Here is a 24,957-nt window from a genome sequence, read left to right on the forward strand (position 1 = left end):
AGGTCAAAAGCCAGACCTGGGCTTAACATGAAATTATGCTTAAATTTGATATCAACGAATGAATCATGATAATTTGATAATATTCAAATATTTATTGTTACAGTTGATATTTATCAGACAATAACGGATTCGTTAACCATTTAAGTTAAATTCTCTGTAAAAACTAGGCTTAGTTTGTCTTGAAATTGGCCCTTCTTACCACAATCACAGTAAAAATATAGGTATAGATCCTTATGCTGTGTCACAATCAATACCGGTAATCGATTAAAAAATTATAGACCGGTGAAGTACGGGTAGTTGAGGAATTTGATTTTTTGCAAGTAGTGGAGCCAACTGTATGTGCCGTACCTAATGGACATAATTTTGTCGATAAAATTTAAATCAATTTCGTGTCAATCGGGTGGTTATACCCATGAAGTTATAGGTAAATATGGAGGCCAGACTTAGAACAAAATCTTGAGGCAAATACCTACGTATCTCTATCCCGCTTTCTGTGGGCCGACCTCTCTTTCTAGTGTGGACTATAGTATTGCTATCTTCTTCTTTAAATCTCCTAGAAAATTCTTAGAATTAGTAACCACACTAGCCTAACCAGAAGTTAAACACTGTCAAATAATTTACCTTTAAATAAATACTTGAACTATGATTAGTTCAATTGAAAATCCCAAAATCGTAGGTCACATGCATATCTGGGTTGGCAATTCTACGAATTATAATCCCATTTCTTAAGGATTCGGTAATGTGGCAACATTGGCCCTATGTGCCAAAATAAATAAAGGTTACCCTACTTAGACAGAGAGGGTCTGCCCACAGAGAGCGAGATGGTGATACATAGGTTTTGCTTCAAGTAGGTATTCGAAGTGTGTTCTCCATATTTACCTATAACTTCATGGTTATACCTACTTGCAATAAATGACATTTTATACAGGTTATAGATCAATGCTTGCAATTAGAAGCGACACTGATATGTACCGTTATTTTGGTTAAAACCATGGAACAGAAAAAACAAAACGTTATGTTATGATTCATTTATCTACTTTTATTAAAGCAATGGTTTATCTGTGGTAAAGATATATAATTAAAGAGTTTATAAGCCAATATAGTAAAGGAAAATAAAACGCAACTGACAATTTTATAGATAGTTGTTTAGGTGACAGTACCTCCTACATAGATGGGTCATACTTCAAATAAATATGTTTAATATTCAGTGAATAAGAGTAGATATAATAGGTACTTGACATGGACTTAACATCAATTTGTCTCAATAAAAATGCTTGCAACAAATTTGGTAAAGAATTAATTACTATGTGATATACTAGTCGATTGAGTGTATTATTTTACAAATTTGAAGTAAAAATCTGGTATCCACTTGCCTAGATGGTTATTGGCCACTAGCGGCCAATGCTTATTAGCTCTACTAGTATTCAAGTTCTACCTGAGATTACTCATAATCATAAATGCTTATTAGATACTTAGCCCATAGATGAGTATTACTAATCTATGACTTAGCCTTATAATTTAAATTGGAATGTCACCTGTGTCACACCAGTCAACAAAACACAGAAGTGCTTAAACTTTTAGTAATAGACAGAAATATATAATATCTAGACTATTCAAATTTAAAGTTAAATAAGTTACAAAATAGTAAATAGGTAACTAACTTTAATACTATTTATACTTATTATTACTTTTATTTTATGCTTGTTATTATGACGAGTAACATTAAATTGTGAAATAAGTGTATAAATTCGCCTGTGCTGACAAAAGTAGCTCTAGAAAGAACGCAGATAAAACAGGCCATGTTTAGGTAGTCGCATATTAAGCAGGCGCTTATAAATAATGTAACATAACAAGGTACCGTGCACAATGAAATTATAATATGTATTATTATAGATAAAATCATCATTTTTTTACCGTGCAACGGCTATGCCTATTAAGAGCTTTAATAATGCGCAGAATGAAATTATATAGTACGACGCTCGCTGAAACCAAAACGAAAAGTTGCCTACTTTGCTTTCATGTTTAACCGACTTCCCAAAGGAGGAGAGGTTATCTATCTATTCGTCGCGTATATATTTTTTTATCTAAAAGTTAAAGATTTACGATTAGAGTCACAAAATATATAGAAACAAAATCTCAAATAACATTAATTTATTTGATAAAATATCTCATTTGCTAATTTATCTGGCTTTAGTTAGTGGTCAAAAGAGACTAAGAAGTAAACGCACCTATGAGAAAAAATATACGTTAATAATACCTACGACTATGGAACGGTGCAAATTGTTATACCATTTACACGTCTATTAACCAATAAAGCATTAAGTGTCATCCTATTATATTTTATTATTTGAAGAGTTTCAAGCAGCCGTAGAAAGTAGATATAATTTAAAACGTGTAAAGTTCAGAGTTAAAACCTGATGAAATTTAAAGCAATAGGTAGGTATTTGACGGGACCAGAATAGGGCTACGATACCCCCCTGCTTATCGTAAAAAGCGAGTAAAAGGGGCTTCCGGGGTACGGGCGGCAAGAGTGGGAGCTCGAACCGCCCGGCTAGCGACCCCGCGAAAAACGGCGGTATGTGTGGTCGCATACCGTCATGCCCACCTGACGGTGTGGCGAACGTCACGCTCACCGAGGACTCCGATTACGTTCCTCTGGAGATCCCAGAGTTCTCTACGCAGCGTCGAGGACGTCCACCGGGGGTACCCTGTGCCGCTCCTACGGCATAGGGTACCTTTTGAAGGTTTCCCCCTCGAAAAAAAAGTAGCACTTATTTGATTTGGGCACTATTTAAAGGAGGAATGTCTATTGGATTTTTTTTGTTCTTTTTTAGCGATCTTTTGAGACAAATGATGACGATAGAACATCTCATTTTCGTCGCCTATAGATAAAATCTATCTATAGGCATTTTTTTATTCAAATCAATCAAGGACTTTACATAATACGTAAACCTAAATTAAATAATTATATTATTAATATCATTGCAGGTAACACACGGCAAAAACATTTTGGTTCCATTTTAATTGCGAGGGAATCCGTAATACCGGTTGCAGAAGGTAAGTACCTACACAAATTAAGACAACGAAATAGTAACGTAGAATTATTTCTTGATCATCTTGAAAAAATTCTATTTTACCTAGGCCGTAAAACAAAACATAGAGTTGTGATAACAGGGGACTTTAATATTGATATTTTAAAAGACACAAATATAAAGGAACAATTTATTAGAGTGGTTCAAGCGTTTAATTTTATTATACACATCCAGGAACCAACGAGGGGTTGTGCTTGCCTAGATCAAATATTGAGTAACATTCCCCACGCACAAGGCGAAACTCTAAATCTTAACCTGTCAGACCATAATACTGGACAACTATTAACAGTCCCGATACAAACAAAAAAATACATTCCTTATGCGCAATATATAAAACGTAGAGACTTCAATAAGGATAACATGTTAAAATTCCACGAATGCATTTCTCAACTCTCATGGTCTGAAGTATATGACGAGAGCAACGCAGACCAAGCATTTGATAGGTTCCATGATCTATTTACACTGTTCTACAATCTTTGCTTCCCAATCAAAAAAATTAAACTAAAACCAAAGACCAATAGGTTGTACTGGATAAGTAAAGGTATCAAAGTATCATCGAATACGAAACGGAATCTTAGATATCAGTACTATAAACAGCGTAACTTCGGATGTAAGCGAAAATATCTTAATTATAACAAAATTTTTAAAAGATGTTTACTAACAGCTCAAAAATTATGCAATCAAAAATTTATAGAAAGTTCTAAAAATAAATGCAGGGCATCGTGGAATGTGATTAAAGACAATTCAGTCATGATAAATAATGACAAACTTATTAAAAACATTAGTTATAATAATACTATTTTGAACGAACCACTTGATATTGCAAATCTTTTTAATAATTATTTTATAAACTTGACTCAAAGTAACGTAATTACTAATGTGACATATAACCATAAAATGGACATTAATAACCATTCAATATTTTTATCACCGACAAATGACATAGAAGTTTTGAAAATTATAATGAAACTTAATAGTACAACCTCAGTTGGATATGACAATATAACAACCAAAGTTATTAAAAATGTATCAAAACTAATTTCATCAATATTAAGCCACTTAATAAATTTATCATTTACATCTGGAATATTCCCGACCAAACTCAAAACGTCAGTAATAAAACCTATATATAAGAAAGGAGATAAATCACTATTAAACAACTATAGGCCCATTGCTCTTATACCGGTACTCTCCAAAATATTTGAAAAGGCAATATATGTCCGAATAGCTAATTTTATTGAAAAACATAATATATTGACACCGGATCAAAATGGGTTCCGTAAGAATAAATCCACATCTTTGTCAGCTTTTAACCTTATTAATAGTATCTTACAAAGCGTAGATAAAAGAGTAAGAACAACTGGTGTCTTCTTTGATTTAAGTAAAGCGTTTGATTTTGTTTCGCACGAACTTCTTTTATGGAAATGTGAGAAATACGGTATCCGTGGTTGTCCATTAGACTGGCTTCAAAGCTATTTAGTTGATCGAAAGCAATATGTAGAAATAAGTAGCGTTAATCCTATCACTCTTGAAGAAGAATATTTTAAATCGGACATAAAATATAATAAAGTAGGCGTACCACAAGGTAGTATTTTAGGGCCTCTCCTATTTATCATATATATAAATGACATTACAAAAACTTCAAACTATCAATATTCTTTATTCGCAGATGACATAGCTTTAGTTATTCCTGACAATCTCTCTGATAATTACAATGAGACAATTAATGAAACAATTGATAAAATAGTAGTATGGCTAAATGATAATAATTTGCAAATAAATGTGGCAAAAACTAAATATATCCAATTCGGAAACAGAGGTTCAAATAAACTTAATTTAAATATAAAATACAAAAGTGAAACCATAGCTGAAACAGATTCAATTAAATTCTTAGGGATACATCTAGATCGGTGTTGCACGTGGAAGGAACACATAGATAAACTGTGCTCTAAAATAAGTAGATTTGTGTACCCATTATGGCGTCTTCCAAAAATAAGTAGCTTACCAACAGCTCTTAAGGCATATCATGGTTATGTAGCCTCTAATCTGAGATATGGCATACTGCTGTGGGGAAATTCGGTAGATCATAACAAAGCTTTTATAGCTCAGAAACGCTGTATTCGTGCCTTATGTGGTGTCTCTCCAGAAACAAGCTGTAAGCCTCTTTTTAAAGACCTTAAAATCCTGACCTTAGCAAGTATGTACATTTATGAAGTCTGTATATTTGTAAAAACCCACATGCAACTATTTGATAAAAAGAAGGATAATTGTAATTTTTTAACGCGACATCCCGAAAAACTTTATCTGCCAATTAGTAGAACCGCTATGCGATCAAGGAACGCATACCACATGTGTGTAAAGATTTACAATAGACTCCCTGACGACTTAAAGAGATTACAATTGTTAAAATTCAAAAAACATGTTCATCACTGGCTATCAGAAAAATGTTTTTACTCAATAAAAGAATTTTTGGGATGAGATATCATTATTATTGTTATTAACTGACATAAATAGAATAAGATGATATTATATTTATATTTATTGACTCGTGTACCTAATGTAATCTGAAGCAAATTGACGTAAATATGTAACTTATATTAATACTTGTCGGAATAATGATATTAAATTATTGTAAATCTTAATGTAATTAATTATAACTAATAATAATTTGCACACCGAAAATGGTAAATGTGAGATTCGATATCTATAAAATCATTTCATCTTTTGTAACCACATTTAAGCAAATAAACGATTTGTATTTGTATTTGTATTTGTATTTGAAGATGTATAATGTTTTGGGTGCTTTTCCACTAGAGATCTGCCAGCTAAAGCACAAGCACAAAGTTGTTTTTATATGGATATGAACTAAGGGTTGATGTGACGGATGCGAGCTTAGGAACCGCGAGTAGTGAAGCTACTCGTACGTTAATATGTGCAGAATATGGTAAGTACTAAATTATATTATCGCGCTTTTTATTTCTTCATAGCACAGACTACCCGCTAAGCTTTAGTGGAAACTGTTAAATAATTTCGTAGCTTAAGTACGACTTGGTTCACTGCTTAGGTATCTCGCACGTCTCTGGTGGAAAATCATATTTAAAATTTTCTAAGTAACGTTTTTTATGACAATCAGCAAATTATTGTTTATTATTATTCTATTACTTTATCGGCGTTTCACTCTTGGCAGAATGATTTGTACATTATATTATTGTAACTCGTAACTGTATTGTGTAATGTGTAATGCATCTGGAGTGGGATATAATAATTTCATGTTCTAAATAGTTATAGAACTCGACTCGGATACTATTATTTTTTAATTCAGTGCTACAAATCAAATAGGACCTAGGCTGTGGATCTAGTTCTAAAATGTATGGTACAACCTAGGTGACGAATGCTTTTCTTTTTGATTTTTTTGATGGATAAGATTACAACATTCTGTAGAATTAATTGAACATACTCGTTGAAAATGCTACTACAAGGTAGAAATAGATATGTTCTTGTAATGCTTAAATCAGATCTTAAGAATCTGCTCTTATAAAATTGTGTTTTAAAATAAACTGTTTTTATTGTTGAAATAAAAGTTCTGTTTGGAAACATTCTTTACAATTATGACTTGTAGGCTTTCTTCAGTGGAATGATTGTTTCGAAACAAACTGTTTCAAAGAAATAACGTCCATTACAATGAACATAAAACGTTGGTTCTATTTCGAGTCAGTACGTTTGTACAATTTCGCCGCCGTTCTTCAAACGTTGCTACAGCGAAGGAGAGCAAGTATTGATTTGGCTTCAGGGAGACGGATTGACGAAATAAAAAGCGTGGCACCGTGATAACTTTTATTTTTGTTCGTGCAGCCCTACAATATCAGGGGTGGAACTTTTAACATCAAATAGAAATAACATCGTGTTGATTACAACGATATTTCAATTTCGTGATTTTTAATTATCAAACGAGTAAGCAAGTAAGCGCAGTTAATTCAATGTATTATACAGTCGTGGTCAACTAATTAGGGACATGCAAGATAGTGAAGAACAATAACCGGTTATGTACATACAAATAATAAACCCTATTGATTTCTCAGTAACTATTATTTGCATAATTTGGTCCGATTATTATGCTTTAAATGGCTGTAAATAAAAGAATAAGTAAATAGAAAAAAGTATTTAATATCAAAGGTTGAACATGTATTCAATTTTAAGGTATAATTCTGTAGCTGGACATTTAATTAAGGACAGTAAACTATAATGAAAAATAGAGTTAAACAAAACTAATAATCTGCAGTATTATAATATCTTTAACAGCTCCATTTTATTACGTGTAAAATCAGTACCCAGTAGCAAAACCTTTGTTAGTAATTACCGCTTGACACCGATGTGGCATAGACATTATCAGTTTCTGGCATGTTTCGACAGGAATGTTTGCCCATGCCTCACAAAAAGCTTCATTAAGTTCATCTAAAGTTGTGGTACGATAAGTGGCTACTTTTTTCTTGATTTCGTGCCAAAGGTGCTCGATTGGGTTAAGGTCCGGGCTATTTGCTGGCCAATCTAGCACCGATACTGACTGACTGGTAAGAAACGACTTGACTGAACGGGCGGTATGTTTCGGGTCGTTATCATGCTGAAACGTCCATATAATAAGGAGATGCTCCTCAGCATAGGGAAGCATCGTTTCCTCCAATATTGCCTCGTATTGATGTTGGTCTAAGTTACCCTGAACTATCTTTACAGGTCCCACTCCACGTCCAGAAAATGAACCCCACATTTTAATGTTTCCACCGCCATGTTTCACCTGCTTTTTTGTGAATCTTGGATTCATTTCCGCTTTTACTGGACGCCGTACGTATTGCCTTCCATCTGAAGAAATCAAATTAACCTTGGTCTCGTCAGAGAATAATACATGTTGCCATTGGGCGTAGGTCCAATGTCCATATTTACGTGCAAACGCCAAACGAGCATTTCTATGTTCTTTCTTCAACAACGGTACTTTGCGAGCCACTCTTCCGAACAACCCTGCTTCTACCAGACGTCGTCGAACGGTCCTCGCTGAGACACCAGCTCTTTCGTCTGTCGCAAACACTTCGTGTTTAATTAAAATAGAGCCTAGAAACGGATCTTTCTTAGCTAACCTGGTTATCATTCTATCTTCTTGCGGAGTTGTTTTTCTCGATCTTTTTGTTCTGGGCACATTTAAATCTGTGTTATTGCGTCTGACATGTTGCACTGCATTGTATACCATAGTTTTTGAACAATTTAAATGTTCTGCTATCCTTCGGTATGGCCAACCATGCTCGACAACAAACTTCATGATAATTTTTCGTAGTGTTGGATCGCAACTTTTATTTTTACCCATTTTTCTTCAAAATATTTTTCAAAACTTAAAAAAAATATCGGGATTGTCGCCAAAACTACCACGAAACAATGAGAAGAAGTAAAAAAGTATTGAGATTCAAATTTTGAAAATAGAACGCAATATCTCAGTGTCCCTAATTAAATGGCCAGCCAGCATTATTTGAACAAATAGCACTACGATAATCTATCAGCTATACTGTAAAGAGGTTTAATGTTTAAGAAGTTGTTATTGTTTGTATAATCGGGCACATAAATGACTAATTATACTTACATGTAAGAGATATGGAATATGGTTTAGACTCGTTGGAAAATAAAAATAAATTCACAATTCGGTTTAACCAAAGAGTGTCCCTAATTAGTTGACCACGACTGTATGTACTTGTAGTTGCTGTTTTAAAGGTGATCAATTAGTATTCAACTGTGTAAGACTTTACCTATCTTATGTAGATGTCGCATAATAGCATGATAATAACGGTGTAAAAATTGCGTAGGTAGGTAATTAACTGTTTCATGAACAACACATTTTTTAAATGAAATCAGGAAAATTAAACGATCCAGGATAAACAATAATTTACTTAAAAACTTTGTTTCATTTATTGACATAGAAATAAATGATTTGCTTAATAAAATATATTTTTAAACGGTGGGGGGCTCACTATAGGTTGCATGCGGCGACTCCTATTTGTGTACTAGCTGATGGCTGAGCCATTTCTTCGTAGGTATACAAAATTCACCTTACAAGAATAATCTTATTTATCCCCGCCATATTTCAGTATTTTGTTTACTAAGCTGTTATAGTATCTTAATATCGTCGTTTCGGCACACATGTACTTTTAATTTGGAAAGATTCGTATACATTCCTCACCACGGCAGAACTTTGCCATCGTATTGTAAAAATTTGCCACTGTCTTCTTCACCCAGCTTATCTATGGTGGCAAAAAGTCCAGAAATGCTAGTTTCGACGTCTAGAGGGGCATTTTTGCCACCCATATCTGTTCTTACCCACCCTGGATGAACACAGGCTACGAGAATCTTGTCCTTCTTCAAATCAATACTCATAGATTTTGTAGCTGCGTTCAAGGCTGCCTGAAACAGTTAATGTTGAATTGGTATTATTAAAAATACCTACACTTAAATAAATTGATCGACTGGACTTGAACTGTCGAAGGCCATACCAATCCTTTTAATGAATTATTAAAGAGGCATAAAAGGTTACGTTTTATCGATCGCTAGAGTTGGAAAAGTATTGAACAATTGTAATCCTTAAACCAAGTTACATTAATCGTAACTTATCAAAAACAAGTGATGAATGGTGATTTCTATAGGCATCTCATAATTCCGAGGATTTACAGACTTTATATTAATATATCTATCATGAAAGTGAGACCTTGTCATTGGTACTTTATTCAGCCTACTTAAGGAATGGCGGGATTGATTTGCAAGTTTACCTTTGAACATCGATACGGGTAGAAACCGCCCTGGTCATTAGCTTCTATGGATCCGAGTATAGAACTCATGTTAATTATAAGGGCACGTTGAGCTCCCATAGGCTTGTCACTGTTTGCCTCTGATGCTTGTTTCAATAGAGGATGAAGCGTCTGTCACGAATGTATACTTGGATTATTGTACAGTAATTTTGAACGTAGCTATTGATGGTGGTGGGATCCATCCTGGTTAATCTGAAGTCTTAAAACCGTCACACCTTTCTCTGCCCCGCAACAGAACTGCTGACTAGTGGTTAGAAGGGCAGTGGTTCATTGTATTATTCAGTTTCAAGAGTTATAGTAAACTTATGATTTCAATTTCAATTCTACGATTACATTTGAGTATTCTATCGGTTACTTAACTCACCCAACCCAAAACACAAATACGCATAACACGACTGATATTGGGCAGAAAAAGGTGTGGTGGTGTGTTCTGTAAAGATTGTAATTTTATTAAATCTTTAAAAATACGAAATATACTATTAAGCCATAATCCTATTATTAAGTCATATTTCAGAAGGTAGTAGAACCCTTCGTGGTTCGACTCCGGCGGTACCACCGCCACAAATTGGGGTAGGTACACATTGGGGTAAGCATCTACACGTGACGCCACGTTACAGGAAATCGGAAAATTGTTCGCGCTAACCACATTCGCCATTTCGCCTAGATATTTGGTAAATGTTGTACAGCCAGTTTTTATCGCGCTTCATAAAACGTTGAATCCATTATACTGTCCCCATTTAGGTATTATGGTCTCCCAGTTGTCCTGATCTTGATCGCCTAGCAAAAATGTTCCTAAGCGTAAGATAAGTTTATACCTTTGTCAACATGATAGGTGCTATTGTATTGACTGCCAAATTTTCTAGAAGTTGTTCAGCTTTTACCAAATTGAGTTTAGTAAACTTTGTAGTGACTCCGGCGTTATTAATCAAGAGGTTTAAGCCTTCATTTCCAACCGTCTTACTTATTTGATTCGCTATGTCCTCGTAGTTAGACGTGTCTTTAACATCTGTTTTTATAAACATAAAATATAGTAAGTTAATACTTATTTTAATAAATAAAACTTTAATTAATTTGTATACTATTTTCTTGCGTCTCAATACCTAAATGCAGGATGTGCAGATTTTTATGGTCGTGTGATATTTGCTTAAGCTCCTGAAAATCAAATTTAATAGTATTTTAATAATCTCGCATATTTCAAATAAAAAAACAGACTGGTTATAACTATTATAATATTATTTAAAATTGCACTAAAATATTATTTGTGTATGTAATAAGCATCTGTTATAATATTTTTATTATTACAGGAATTACAGCTATAAGCAAACACAAAATTTTAGTATTCAATAGTTTTATTCGTGCACTTTGCTATTTCATTACAAAATATAAAATAACGAAATTGATTAGCAAAGAAAATATTGTGCAACGTTAACATGCTTTTTGAATATCTAGCAAGTCATAGTACTAATAGTAAGATACGAGAACCGTGTGTTTGTACCCGCAATGATACGTCATGTCACGATGACGTCATGTGTCAAGTCATGCACGGACGGACAGCCAGTCGCCGTCTCTTTCTCGCATCGTATGTTCGAGCCACTTCGAGCAACGAACGTTGCTAAAAGCCTAGTAGTAGGCTTCTTTTAAATTACGCTGCTCTAACCGAAGCAGTCATCAATAGTTTGGTGCTTAGTGGACGTGGACGTTACGAGTGACAGTGTTACAGTGACGAAAATTAAATTAAAGTGCAAAGTATTAAAGTAAAATGGCACCAATAGGTAAGCGCACTAATTACCTCCGAAACATTCCTGCAGGTGGCGAATATCTTGTCAGCCTTGTCGTTTTTAGTGAGATATTTGATCATGCCGAGGCCTAGACCCCGGTTCGCACCAGTAACAAGTACAGATTTCATTTTATAAATTATTAACCTCACTGAACTCCTTGACGTTTGTTAGAAAGTTTTGATTCGTTCGCTTGTCGTGTGATTTTTCCTGTCTCTGTCACTGGATTGACGTCAAAATGACAATGTTCAATAATTTCTTGAGGATTAATATTTTTGCAAGGCCGATAAATCGTATCGGGAATATAGTGGTGGTCGCACGGCGTGCGCTGTCCAGCAGTAAGTCTCGTTTCCACAATCTTAAACTGTAGCCTTGATTCGTCGATTGCCGTCTAACCTTCCCGGTACAGTTAACCTACATTCAAGGTGTAATAATCCTTATTATCTATTGATCGAAGTACTATTTCGCTTTAATTACGACTTCGATTTTACTATTTCGACTTAGTTTTATTGTATTACTTGTTTTCTGTCTTGTAAAACAATTTTTTCCCAATGTCTCCTTGCTGTACTATATATACATTTTCTCAAAATTTAAATCTTGTTTATGATGTCATGTAGTGAAATTTTGTCTGTAAACATATTAAACATACATAAACTAAAGTATTTTTCCTAATTAATTAATCTATAATTGCCTAATCTTTAAGTGATCATTTATCAGTATTCACGTTTTTTATTTGTGATACATACTTTTCTTACAAATCTATAATAATACACTATCTTTAATTTACATTATCTCGTAATAAAACAGCCCATAGTAAAATAAATGTTATCAGAACTATGAAATGATATCAGTGTACCAACTAAGTTTCTTTTGATTGGCCGTCATGGCAGGTTGGATCTGTTGCCGAAAGAGCCAGTCGGTTACTCCCGTAGTGGTAGAGCCAGGTACAGTGATACATTCCCCTGGGCACCCGTGCTGTCGCCTTATATTATTTTGCTTTTACAGTGCACTGTACATCACACAGGAGTTAGTTCAGGTTAAACAGACATTTTGTGCCTTATATAATCTGCTTCATCATAATATTTGTCAGAAAACAATTAGGAGGGCAATCTTTAAAATGTAAAAATACTTTTTTAAATACATATAATTTGTTATGCTGTGATTAATTTTAAAGAATCATAGATTAAATTCTAGTAATTTCGTTGCTAATATTGTATTGAAAAAAAGTATTCAATAACATAATAAATGTTTATTGGTTTTAATTTGGTGCGGTAATATGTTTACTTTCACAAATTACAATAACAAGTAATTTTAATGAACATATTACATTGATGGGTAAAGCTAATATCAATATAGGGTTATAAAAACAGCAAAACACTTGCCTAATACGCACTAACTCTGCACTGTTTGTATAAAGATCTGGATGTTAATGTGGAAACATTATGCACATTTTAGATGGGACATATGACTATGACTTGGCCGTCATCGGTGGTGGGTCAGGAGGTTTGGCCTGTGCAAAAGAAGCAGTGAATCTTGGTGCTAAGGTTGCTGTGTTGGATTTTGTGACACCCTCCCCCCAGGGGACAAAATGGGGTCTCGGTGGGACGTGCGTCAATGTGGGATGTATACCGAAGAAGCTAATGCACCAGGCTGCAATACTTGGAGAGAGCATACATGTAAGTAGCATAAATGTTTTGTAGTGTTATAATAAGCAACATTGCAATTTCATTGAAGCAAACATTTAAGTTCTAAAATCTGTGACTGTTACTATTTTGTATACTACAGCTTATGAAATTAAAAAAAAAATAGCTTTAAAAACAACCCTTATAATTGTTATTTTTTTAGTGAATATTTTTTAAGATTTATTTTTGGTTATAGGTGGTAAGTGTTGAACCATTGGACTCTCCTTCCTCCTCCTATCCTTTGAACCTGTTCCTGACATATCCCCTGAAGTATTAACTCAAATGATGTAAGAATGATGTTTCATATATTATTTTCTTTTATTATTTCATAATCTTAGAGTTTTGAAGTTTGAGGATATTATTTATGTGTTATTAAATTGTCTATAACTTATGTGCTTCCATATACTGTGTCAACTCCAATTATTATTCATTCAAACATTCCTAATTTGGTTAAATATGATTTATATTTTTTAAGTATCTCTGATTGTTTTTAATACTGTTGGTTAAAAACTACCAGTGAAAAATATCACTTATAACTCGTCTGTATAACAGTACAAGGGCCACTTGTGAGTCATACCCCTGAAAGTGGTAGGTCACCTTACATTGGTTTTGTATTGATGTCAATAACAACAGTTATTGAAATCATTTAATAGTATTGTTTATGTTTCATATTGTATTACCACCTTATCAATAATGTGAATCACATTACATTCTGAACTGATGTAAATTAGGATCAGATGTATGGTTCACTGCCCTTTTAAATACCTGTTTAATTCTAGAAATATCTATACACTTTATAGTACATTTAAGTAGGTTAAATGATCATGACTGAATTGTTATTATTTTTAAAACATGATGTATTTTTTTAATCGAATATAATGCAGTCAAGCTGTTTAGAAATAAAAAAAAACCTTAAACCAATCCTATATTTTGGTAATCATCTTTTACCTCTGTTACTAAGATTATACTTATCACAAAGAGAATCGTAATATACATCACTTTATATAGGCCGCATTTTATGACAACAATCTAAATAATTTTATTAACGTAAGGACACTTAGATAGATTAAAAACTTATCATTAAATGTTGGCCATACTCTGTCATTGCTACACAGTCGTTAGAAAACATTAAGTAAGTGTACTAGGTATAAAGGAGTATTTTAAATTCTATTATGTTTTGTATTCAAATACCTGCACCTGATAGCGAATTGATTGCAGCATTGTAGGCGATATGGCTCATCCTATTGTCTTAACAATCTTGTGATAAAAATAAATCGAGAGTAAATAAAGGTACTCTAAAATATTCCTTCAGTCTGTGTTATGTTGTTATTAATGTACAGTTTTTGTTACTTTTGTCTTAGAATCTTGTGAGTAACTAGAAATTATTATAAAAACAAAAAAACAGTTTGCTTATTAATAATGAATGAAAAGGTGAAGAAATTAGAGAAATCCAACGACATCTTTTATGTTAAAATCCGTCAAGCCATTTAGACTGTAGGGCGTGTCAAATAATGGGACGTACATGCACTCGAAAACATTACCCTCCGCAATCTGGTATAATTCTGATATATTGTCTGGAACGTCACTAATTTATACCTTCCTTTACCAATCCTACTCCAACAGTAGTGTAGTGGACTATGTTTCAGATCTCCCCCAGTAGTGAGGATCCGTGTGTATTAGTAGGATAAAGATAAAAAAAGACTCGCTGGGGTAGTAACATTAAACTCCCATGATAGTAACATGACATTAATATTCAATGTTGCTGGAAAACTGTTGTCGGTGAGCCGAGCGCGTCAAGGATATTGAAAATTCGATAAGCTGTACACTGACGTGACATTATGACGTAGCTGTTCGACTCATCGAGGCAATATTGCTTTCAGTGTTATTGTACAAGCCGTTTCAATGGTGGTAAAGTTGAATAAATCTACTATAGAGATATAGACACATAGAACGCTCTTATGAATCGATTCACCCATTCTAAGGGCTGGTCTTAAAATCCAAACTTATAGGTTGAATAGGCGTTCTCCCTGTAGTCCCGGGATAAGAATAGGCCGAGGGTATCCCCTGCCTATCGTAAGAAGCAACTAAACGGGGCTTCCGGGGTTGCGGGCGGTAAGAGTGGGGGTTCAAACCGTCCAGCAAGCGACCCCAGCCCAGCTTTTTGTGTGGTCACATTTCGCTGTAATCACCAGAGGATGTGATAGAAGCGTAAATTGCTCCCCTTAGGGCAACGCCCGATAGAAGGGCATCGCGTTAGTAGGACCCCGTTTGTGTTCCGTTGGAGATCCCGGAGTTCTCCACCACACGCCGAGGACCGCCGGTAAAAGTCCCACATAACTCGGCGTCGCTCCCACGGCATCTGGTACCTCTTGAAGGTTTCCTCCTAGTAAAAAAAAGGTTGAATAGGCGTAATCGCATCGGATCGGATCGCATCGGATGTGCGCGTGGTGCGTGTATTATATTCGTAGTGAAGGAGCCCAACATGCCGAAGAGTTCTGCATTACTTACTCAAAGGTGCGTGAAGTCTACTAATCTGTATTTTTTTGTTTTGATAGGAGCCAAGCGCTCAGCAGTGGGACTGTGATAGATCTATGGAGATAACCATAATATATTATGTTGAGTATAAGGAGTATAAACGGTTACATTGTTTCTACGTTCGGATTGGATTACGCTCTCACGCTTGTCGTACAAGGCTGTAACGGTGGATTAACATAATTTACCAGGCGTAGAGTTTTTGTCGTGACCGCGCATAACTTTGAAAAGGGTCTTCTCAACAGATTAAAGGTATCATCATATTATTGGCGAACGTAACTTTTCAGAGGGGCTGTCATAAAAAGTTAACTTATCTACCGAGTTTTACAGTGCTTTACCTAACTCCGAATACATTTAGGTAGTCCTGATAAGATTCTTCTATACTTTCTTCAAAATGGTGAGATCTAGAGAAGATCCAAGTAACTTGGTCTGAGGTCTGAACTCTACTGCTTACTATCCTTTGCTTAGCCCGGTCGTGATGTAATGAACCTTCTCATTTCTCACTTTGATTGAATTAAATCCAAAATAAGAAAATAATGGATTTAATAAGTACATCACATTTTTTACCCTTTTTTGTCCATTCCTCTTTCCTCATCATAAAATTGTTAAGGGTGTGTAAATTATACACATCCGACAAAAACTTGAACCTTTCTCATGTTGATAGGAGATCCCTTGCCCAGTAGTAAGACAGTAATTACTTGTTGTAACTTTTCCACGTGGTAGTGTGAAGATTACTATTTCCGTTACTACGTTTTATTGCGTGTCAATTAAAATTAAGATTGAAGCTATTATTATTTGCAAGTCATGTTAACATAATATGAAGTACCTTTGTACTATATTTACATTTATGTAAATACTTGGTGTGTGTCGTCATCGGAAACAACATACTATATATGGAAAAAGTGATAATTAATAACTTATATATCCTAGTAATGCTCTATGAGACTATGATGATTTGTCAATTCGTCCTTCCTGTTTACGCACTGATGATAAAAATAGATCATAACGTGGTTACTCAGGGTTTATGCGTGTTGATAGAACCTTCACGACTCCGGAATATGGATCGTTTTGTGTTACAATTTGTCTGAGAACATTTGCAAAGTACTCGTAACTTAGGAAAGTTACGCTTGGAAAATTCTGCCCAAAAAGAATTGTTACGCTTCATTGTTCTTGTCGCTGTTTCTGTCTGGAATTTATATGAAGGTAGAATATCATTTCGAAGTTTTGGTTACACTTGACTTGAGGCAAATCATATGTAAGATGGAACAACTTGCCTACAATAATTTTATACACAATATAACAACAGTCTTGTGCAATAAGCGATCGCATTACACTAATGGCGATCAGAGATCGACACATTAATTTCCACACCATTGAACAGAGGCAGTTCCAAAAGAAAGCCTTATATTTCTGCCTTATGTCTGTAGGTATATTTCCAAAAGTTTGTGTGTAGTGTGCGGAGTTTGCTACTTCAACAGTTTTTGCCCGGTATTAATAATCAATATTTTAATTTTTTTTCTACCAAAGACCGAAATTTCACGACGTCTAAATGCAGCACTCGTCATATGTCCAAGTTTTGTAGGCAATTTTCCTATATTATGCGATACTTTGATTTTGCTTATGAATAACGGGTGTACCTAAACGAATTGCAAACGAAAGTTGCATAACACATTGATCTGTTGGAACGTAAGAGATTTTTGAGATGCTTGTGTACTAAGAAGTTGTACTTCCATTGGTAAGTGAAAGTAGATGACCTTGGTAAGTAGTTCAGATTGTGACATATTTATAGGAGTACGAGTATAATAAAGTTGTTTTTGGATACTTGTAAGTGACAATGTAATACAACTGTACATTAAAATCGGTAACAACAGGACTTTGAAGTGTTTAGATTAGGGGAAAATTGAATGAAATACTTAGCTTCTTTTTTTTAATTTTATGATAAGACAGGCCTGTCCGTGTTCTGACTGTGCTGTACCACTACCACCCTTCTCTTCGTCGATAGTGGTCTAGTACGGTGGTCACTTTATTGTATCCTCCTTTCAAGGCAATAATTATCATGAGCTGCAGTGGTTTTACCTATTTTTATCACACAATAACCCATAAAACGAGCGAAGTAAATATAGGTAGTCTAATATTTCCCTGCCACGGCATAATGCCAATATGCAATACATCAATCATACACGAAGGTTTCAAACGTATGATTCATTTGGGTATGATACGAACTGTAAACTCCAAAGATTTTCATGGAATTAGTTGTAATTGTTCCCTTTTTAGGTATTCCTTATTACATGAATGGATAAAAAATGTGTAAGCGTCCGGAAAACTTGTGTATGTGGAATTCCAATAAATATTAAAATTAAGATATATTTTATGATTGAGGATAAATGACCATTAACCATCGGTATTTCCCATCCTTATCTTTCATGACCCATTGGTGTAGCTGGTACTGATTTTTTTACTTTAGGTTAGGCTTTTAACTAAAATCCGGCTTTTTATTAAAAACGTAGGCATATGATCAGAAGCTGGCTTATACAAACTAGCTTATATATTCGCAATTTTTTCATGCTCCTAAGATAAATGTTATACTTATAGTGACAATATTTCAACAGTATACAAATACTGTTGAAATATTGTTGACACAAAAATAGAGAGGTGCCACTCCGTATATAGTAACAGCGTGACATTAATGGGTGTCGTGCTAACTACTCATGGTGGCCCTAATGGAATTAGATCTATTTCGCGTGTTGTGGCCTCTAAGTGGTCGAAGTACTCCGGATGATTAAGAGTTTATAGTTTAGTATCTATAGAACTCGAAGATGTTACGCAATAGAATGGCATTTTTTTATTTATAGTAAGCATAGTTGCAGTTAATGAACTGATGGACTTTCTCTTTGTGCAAAAATGTCCGAATCAAAAGCGCTCCAAAAGGCTACTAAGTCTAAAGAGAACGCGCTATAAGCCACAATAAAATCGTACGCCTTTGCAGTACAATCATAACATTTTAAAAATCTCTGTGGTATTATTATAGATTATGAAATGTCTAAGAAAGGTCAACGAACCCTCTTGATCTATAGCACTCCAATTAGGCGGTTTAAGGTCAACTAGGTATAATGAAATATCCTTTGGTTATTTTTATAAATTAACTTTATATGCTTATCTTGAATTATAAAAACTAGAACTAGGAGCATCCCGTTCTTAAATATTTTTTTGCGAGCACGGCCCGTGATGGTAAGTGATCACTGCCGCCCACTCGCATCTCTAATCAACTTTAAACGGGATTCGTGTTCTAACCTAGGTCGGATACAGATGCGTTGCTATTCCTTAGAGCGATTTTATTATGCCCCCTTTAATAAGTATCTCCCCTCCACTCCCTACCTCCTAGCCCTCCCGCACCCTTTATATGAGAATACAACTGAAAACTAGGTAGAGTAGAATGAGAACCAGTACAATCACACCGGGAAGGTACCTCCGCCAACTTTTTCAACCGTAAAGTAGTTCTTGCGTTGCTTTGCGTAGTGGAAGGGTGTGGAGTTGTTGACTCCGGCTGCCTATGAGGCGTCCTACGCGATTCATTTCTTATTTCTTTTCTTTCATCTTTTCTATATTCAAAGCGGACTAGCAGTTCTACGCGGACTATACCACCTATTTATTTATCCTAAAGCTGATCAAGTTGCAAAGATGATGTGCATCAGTTAACGTGTTCGCTGTATAATGACTCAGTTGCTATTATAATAGGGCAGTTGATTATCTCCTCGTGTATTATTCCACACGTCACGTTCACACACGCTCGATAGATTGCAATGTTGCTTATTTATTATTATTTATACTCGTGTAACTCAGGTAAAAAAATGTATGCTTTTCCATGTGTCATAGAATTCGATTTTCCATGTGTCGGGGGCGCTACCGAGTAGCGCGAGTACCGAGTACCGAGTAGCGTAAGCTCTAAGGTATTTTACGTAAGAGAAGTGTAGAACGTTCAATATGTTACATTGACAAATTTTGAAAAATCAATCGCTTGAATATGCGTTTTTTAATGATACCATGTAGTCAAACATATAATCAATAATCTAGACGACGCTGATTGATATTGAGTTCAATTAGTTTTTTATCACATCAGATTGTTAGATGTATCAACCACGTAACATTAATGCCTCGATTGGTCTCGTTCTCTAGCTCAAGAACTAGATAAAAACTTTAAATCGATTTTAAAATCCTATTATCAAACACATTCTTTAACTTTGCTGTACGCTGATAATAATACTATTAAATAAATCAATCATAAATTGATAAATACTTATTTTATAGTACGGTTTTACACATATATTATGTAATGCATAATGTAAAAATGTATATCCCATAATTATTCCAGGAAGCAGTCTCATACGGCTGGGAGGTGCCTTCGTTGGACTCAATCAAAATCAACTGGGCGGCGTTAACAGAATCAGTACAAAACCACATCAAATCAGTAAACTGGGTGACGAGAGTGGACCTTAGGGATAAGAAAATTGACTATATTAATGCTCTTGGCGCGTTCAAGGATCCCCACACAATTGTTGGTACACTAAAGAATGGTAGTACGAAGGAGTTGACCGCGAAGAATATTGTGATCGCGGTGGGCGGCCGGCCGCATTACCCCGATATTCCTGGTGCCATCGAATACTGCATCAGCAGTGACGACATCTTTAGCTTAAGCAATCCCCCCGGGAAGACTCTTGTTGTTGGTGCTGGATGTAAGTTCACTTTATTAAAGTAAATTAGCGCAATTTGGTTAGCGGCTGTCAGGAAAATACCTTACATATTCTAAAATTTTAACCTTATTGTAAACTTTATCTTGCGACAGTTGATTTCACATTGTCATATGTACCTATTTTAAAGAGTATCACTATTACAAGCTTTATATTTATTATTCTGTTATTGTTCCATTTCTTGGCACAGGTTTCTCAAAGTGTAGAGTTAAGGTCGCTATTTTGGCCAAGACGATATTGATACACTGATTATTGAGTAAACTAACCGATTTACATTTATATAATTTCCAGATATCGGTTTAGAATGCGCTGGTTTCCTGAACTCCCTGGGCTACCCGGCGACGGTCCTCGTGCGGTCGGTGCCGCTGCGTGGCTTCGACCAGCAGATGGCGCGCATGGTGACCAGCGAGATGGAGGAGAAGGGGGTCAAGTTCCACCACCGCTGCGTGCCGCTCTCCGTCGAGAAACTTGAAAACGGACAGCTGAAAGCGCGCTGGACTAACACTGAGACTGGGGAGCAGTGAGTTTTTCATTTCTGTTCCATACTTTTCTTTTTGTGAAATTGAAATAATAGATACTTCAGGTCGGGAATAAATGCGTTGTTACGCTGAGGACCTGCCCCGAGGACAAAGATAGAAAGAAACAATACAGAAGCGCATTGGAGTTCAATAGAACTCCAATCCGCTTCTGTATTGTTTTATCGTTCGTTTAGTCTAGACGGTACACATAGATCGGCGAACAGAGAACTTTAAAAGTAAAGTTCGAGATTTAAAATGCTTCCATATTATCAACTTTTCTTTGTAATATTTTCAGAGCTGAAGATGTTTTCGACACAGTGCTTATGGCGACGGGCAGGTACGCGCTGACATCGGCACTCAACCTTGGGGCCGCGGGTGTTAAGGTAAATTCGGATGTCATAATTTATTATAGAAACAAAATGAACAGTTGCAATTATAAATGAACTAATGATGTAAAGTTTACTCCTTATAGTTTAGTTTAATAGATTTCAGACTCACATTCATGTCATTACTTATTAATCCTTCATTGTGAAGTAATTTATGACTATGATGATATTTTGGATTAGGTATGATATATTTTTTAACATATACCCTTATATCCTAAACCAGAAAATTCTCAAATGTTATGTCATAAATATTTCTTAACTTTATTTTGGCACACCTTGGGACGGCCTTTTTTTCGTGGGGAAACCCTTCGTGGGTTCCTCTCAGCTGTTGGGGCAGTGGAGAGGATATGCCGGACTCTTACCGACTAAAACTAAAACTCCACGGTGTTCCTCTGAAAGTAATTTATCGGGACCACGAGTACGCTAATAGCACTCGTCCGCGGTTACCTTGGGGAGGCCTACGTCCACCAATGGAACGATAAGGGCTTATGACGATGTAATATTTGTCTCCAGACACTGTCAGAGAGCGGCAAGATAATAGCGGAGACGGAGCAGACCAACGTGCCTCACGTGTACGCGGTGGGCGACGTGCTGGAGGGGCGGCCGGAGCTGACGCCGGTGGCCATCCACGCGGGCCGCCTGCTCGCGCGCCGCATGTTCGCGAACGCCGCGCAGCTCATGGACTACGAGAACGTCGCGACCACAGTGTTCACGCCGCTCGAGTACGGTTGCGTGGGACTCAGCGAGGAGGTAGCCTTGCAGAGGTATGTTGGGGAGCAGTTGAGTTTTAATAAGTAGATTAGTGGACTTGTTATAAAGAGGTGTAAGGAAGAATTGAAAGTGGACGTGCCTGTAGATGAAAAAAAATTGAGGTCGATGTGGATGTTTATTGTATGTAGACATGGATTCTATAATATATACATCGGAAAAGTGGGTAGATAAGAATGAAAAAATGAAAAGATGAGTAAATAGATATAAAACAGCAATTAATGCTTAAAGTTCTACTTTGGAGTGGACTATTTTATGTGCTACGTGCAAATACAAAAAATGGATTTTATTCTTAGCTGCCAACCTAGTTTGTATTTTATAATTGCGTTCATCCTATCGTATCACACGTTTATAAAATGCATCTTTTCGCAACCAGGCACGGCGCGGATGCCGTGGAGGTGTACCACGCGTTCTACAAGCCGACGGAGTTCTTTATCCCGCAGCGGAACATCAAGAACTGCTACCTGAAGGCGGTGGCGCTGCGCGAGGGCCCGCAGCGCGTGCTCGGGCTGCACTTCGTGGGGCCCGTCGCCGGGGAGGTCATCCAGGGCTTCGCCGCTGCTGTCAAGTAAGTGTTGCCATATATTAATTTACGGCTATAGCTACCGACGTAACCATTGTAACACTGTAATACTTATTTTATTTTAAGGGACACCACAAACCAATTGAAGTATTCAAAAATTCGTAATCGGATATTTCTACTCAAATATCTTGTACATACTTTTTTAGCATAATATCATATTTATAATTTATTGTATCTAGTAGATGTATGTGGGTGACGATAACAATTATAGTCCGACAAACTTTTCTGCGCCTGTAGCGGTTTTCAGAAACGTTCCTAAGACATTTTTCAATTTCTCCAAGTAAAGTTTTTTAGTTTTTAAGTAAATTTAATAAAATTACGACCTCAAAAACTAGAACTTATTTATACTAGAAGTTATTTTTCAAAAAAATGTTTTTTTTTAATTCTAATTATTAAATATCTATAAATAAAATCGTTAAAAATTTCCAATTCTTAGGTAGCTTTTCAATATAGCAATGTAGTTATGTTCGCCAGTGGTGTCTTTGCCATAAGCGCAGAAAAGTTTTTGAATCTATATATTATTCTATTCCTAACCTTGACCACTTGCCCCCCAGGTGCGGTATTACGATGGAGCAGCTGATGAACACGGTGGGCATCCACCCCACGGTGGCGGAGGAGTTCACCCGCCTCAACATCACCAAGCGCTCCGGCAAGGACCCCAACCCCGCCTCCTGCTGCAGCTAGGCGCCACCACACCGCTAACGTACGGGCACAACACGGGAGCGATACTTGCACATACGTACATAACTAAATAAATTGTGAAACACATGTCATCAATGTTTGATCACAGTCACTACTAAATGCTACATAACGCTCCCGACTTCCCCATAACTAGCTCGTAATGTTATCTTATTGTAGAGTTATGTTAAACTTTGCCCCACACTCCTAGTTCACTCCGGAGTTTCATCAAGTGGGTTTCCTCTGGTAACTGAGCGGAGTGGCTTTCACACCTAACTTTAATGCTTAAGTTTATTCATAATTCTTTCACCCTAGAATTGTCACAAGTTTTATAGTTTTGTAAAACACCTATTTTCTAAAAGATAACATTGTATGAGCGAGTTTTGGGTACAATACAATTATTCTCTTGCCTTATTTGTTTCTGTGTATAGTACAAAGACACCAGTTGGAATAAATATGAATGTATCAGATTTATATTTAAGAACAAATTTATTAAAGAATTAAAATGATACTTATGAAAATTGTCTCTGTTATATTGATGTTATGAAATAAAGAAGGGCTTTAGCTCAAAACATTCGTACCATATTAGTAAATCATCATTCCGTATTATTAATTTGTCATAAATGAATATTTTACACTAGTAACATTAAAACCGTTTTGTTATATCTTTATAATTTGAAGCTTTTCTGTGTACACTGAGTGGCGACAAAAACACGAATCATATTAAAATTAAACATTAAAATTTTTGACTGCTTCTGTATAGAAAGCCTATATAATTCGAGTTCCTTCGTTGTTCTACCGATTGTGTGGTAAAGACGGCTGAAATAAAATTTATACAAACGATCTGTATCTTGCATAACAAATCGCCCCATTATTTTGTTACAGACCCACCATGTATAATTTCAACTTGTTTATGATGACATAGTCCTGTGTTACCATACCAGTGCCAAGCAAAGGGTTCCATATCATCTAAATTATGAATTACTGCTCTAGTTATTTGTGCTTTTTGTTCATTGTATACTTGTCCGTGTCCAACACGCTCACGAAGCAGGGAATCCTAGTGTGGGATTAGGAATAATCGAATATAGTAATTGTTTATGCTGTTTACAATTAATATTACTAACTACACAATGCCTGGGTCTTGTGGACCCCGGGTTCAAACACAGTATTACTCGTCTAACTACCCCGCCCGTTAACAACAGGTTATTATATTAATTCAATATTCGTCTTTTTTTGTAATTGTTGTGATCTAATTCTTGAATAAAACGATATATTTTTAATTAGCGTTTTTTTTTAACTTAAAAACGTTGAAAATAAATTATAATCTATTGCAGACGTGTATATTTCTCACTACGACGTGTA

General features: G+C 35.6%; 2 protein-coding genes across 5 annotated transcripts; one reads left to right on the plus strand and one right to left on the minus strand.

The window, feature by feature from the left end:
• Positions 1-1,161: 1,161 nt before the first annotated feature.
• On the plus strand, positions 1,162-24,875 carry Trxr1 (Thioredoxin reductase 1). Of its 4 annotated transcripts, XM_073088103.1 has the most exons (9): positions 1,162-1,288; positions 2,989-3,057; positions 13,159-13,379; positions 20,287-20,647; positions 20,954-21,182; positions 21,476-21,563; positions 22,080-22,330; positions 22,711-22,902; positions 23,472-24,875. In XM_073088103.1, exons 1-9 carry the CDS (start codon positions 1,240-1,242, stop codon positions 23,599-23,601), a joined length of 1,590 nt encoding a protein of 529 aa, XP_072944204.1. In that variant the 5' UTR covers positions 1,162-1,239; the 3' UTR covers positions 23,602-24,875. The 4 variants fall into 4 exon arrangements, with proteins under 4 accessions (XP_072944204.1, XP_072944207.1, XP_072944205.1 ...); XM_073088106.1 differs by lacking the exons at positions 1,162-1,288; positions 2,989-3,057 and adding an exon at positions 11,529-11,700; XM_073088104.1 differs by lacking the exons at positions 1,162-1,288; positions 2,989-3,057 and adding an exon at positions 11,907-12,041.
• sni (SDR family oxidoreductase sniffer) lies at positions 9,012-11,851 on the minus strand. The gene is made up of 5 exons (XM_073088108.1): positions 11,718-11,851; positions 11,029-11,080; positions 10,744-10,934; positions 9,890-10,039; positions 9,012-9,527 (listed from the first exon to the last, which is right to left on the minus strand). Exons 1-5 carry the CDS (start codon positions 11,832-11,834, stop codon positions 9,303-9,305), a joined length of 735 nt encoding a protein of 244 aa, XP_072944209.1. The 5' UTR covers positions 11,835-11,851; the 3' UTR covers positions 9,012-9,302.
• Positions 24,876-24,957: the final 82 nt, after the last annotated feature.

The sequence above is a fragment of the Epargyreus clarus genome, unplaced genomic scaffold (assembly GCF_041222505.1).
Source record: "Epargyreus clarus isolate Ecla_fem2 unplaced genomic scaffold, WU_Ecla_fem_2.2 ptg000026l, whole genome shotgun sequence".
NCBI classification, from domain to species: Eukaryota; Metazoa; Arthropoda; class Insecta; order Lepidoptera; family Hesperiidae; genus Epargyreus; species Epargyreus clarus.

Coding starts and splice junctions, on each gene's coding strand:
- Trxr1 (XM_073088103.1), top strand. CDS start 1,240: ATGGACTTAACATCAATTTGTCTCAATAAAAATGCTTGCAACAAATTT. Junction 1,289..2,988: donor AAATGCTTGCAACAAATTTG/GTAAAGAATTAA, acceptor ATATCATTGCAG/GTAACACACGGCAAAAACAT. Junction 13,380..20,286: donor TACTTGGAGAGAGCATACAT/GTAAGTAGCATA, acceptor TAATTATTCCAG/GAAGCAGTCTCATACGGCTG.
- sni (XM_073088108.1), bottom strand. CDS start 11,834: ATGAAATCTGTACTTGTTACTGGTGCGAACCGGGGTCTAGGCCTCGGC. Junction 11,081..11,717: donor CCTGCAGGAATGTTTCGGAG/GTAATTAGTGCG, acceptor TTTGATTTTCAG/GAGCTTAAGCAAATATCACA. Junction 10,040..10,743: donor CACCTATCATGTTGACAAAG/GTATAAACTTAT, acceptor CATTCGTGACAG/ACGCTTCATCCTCTATTGAA.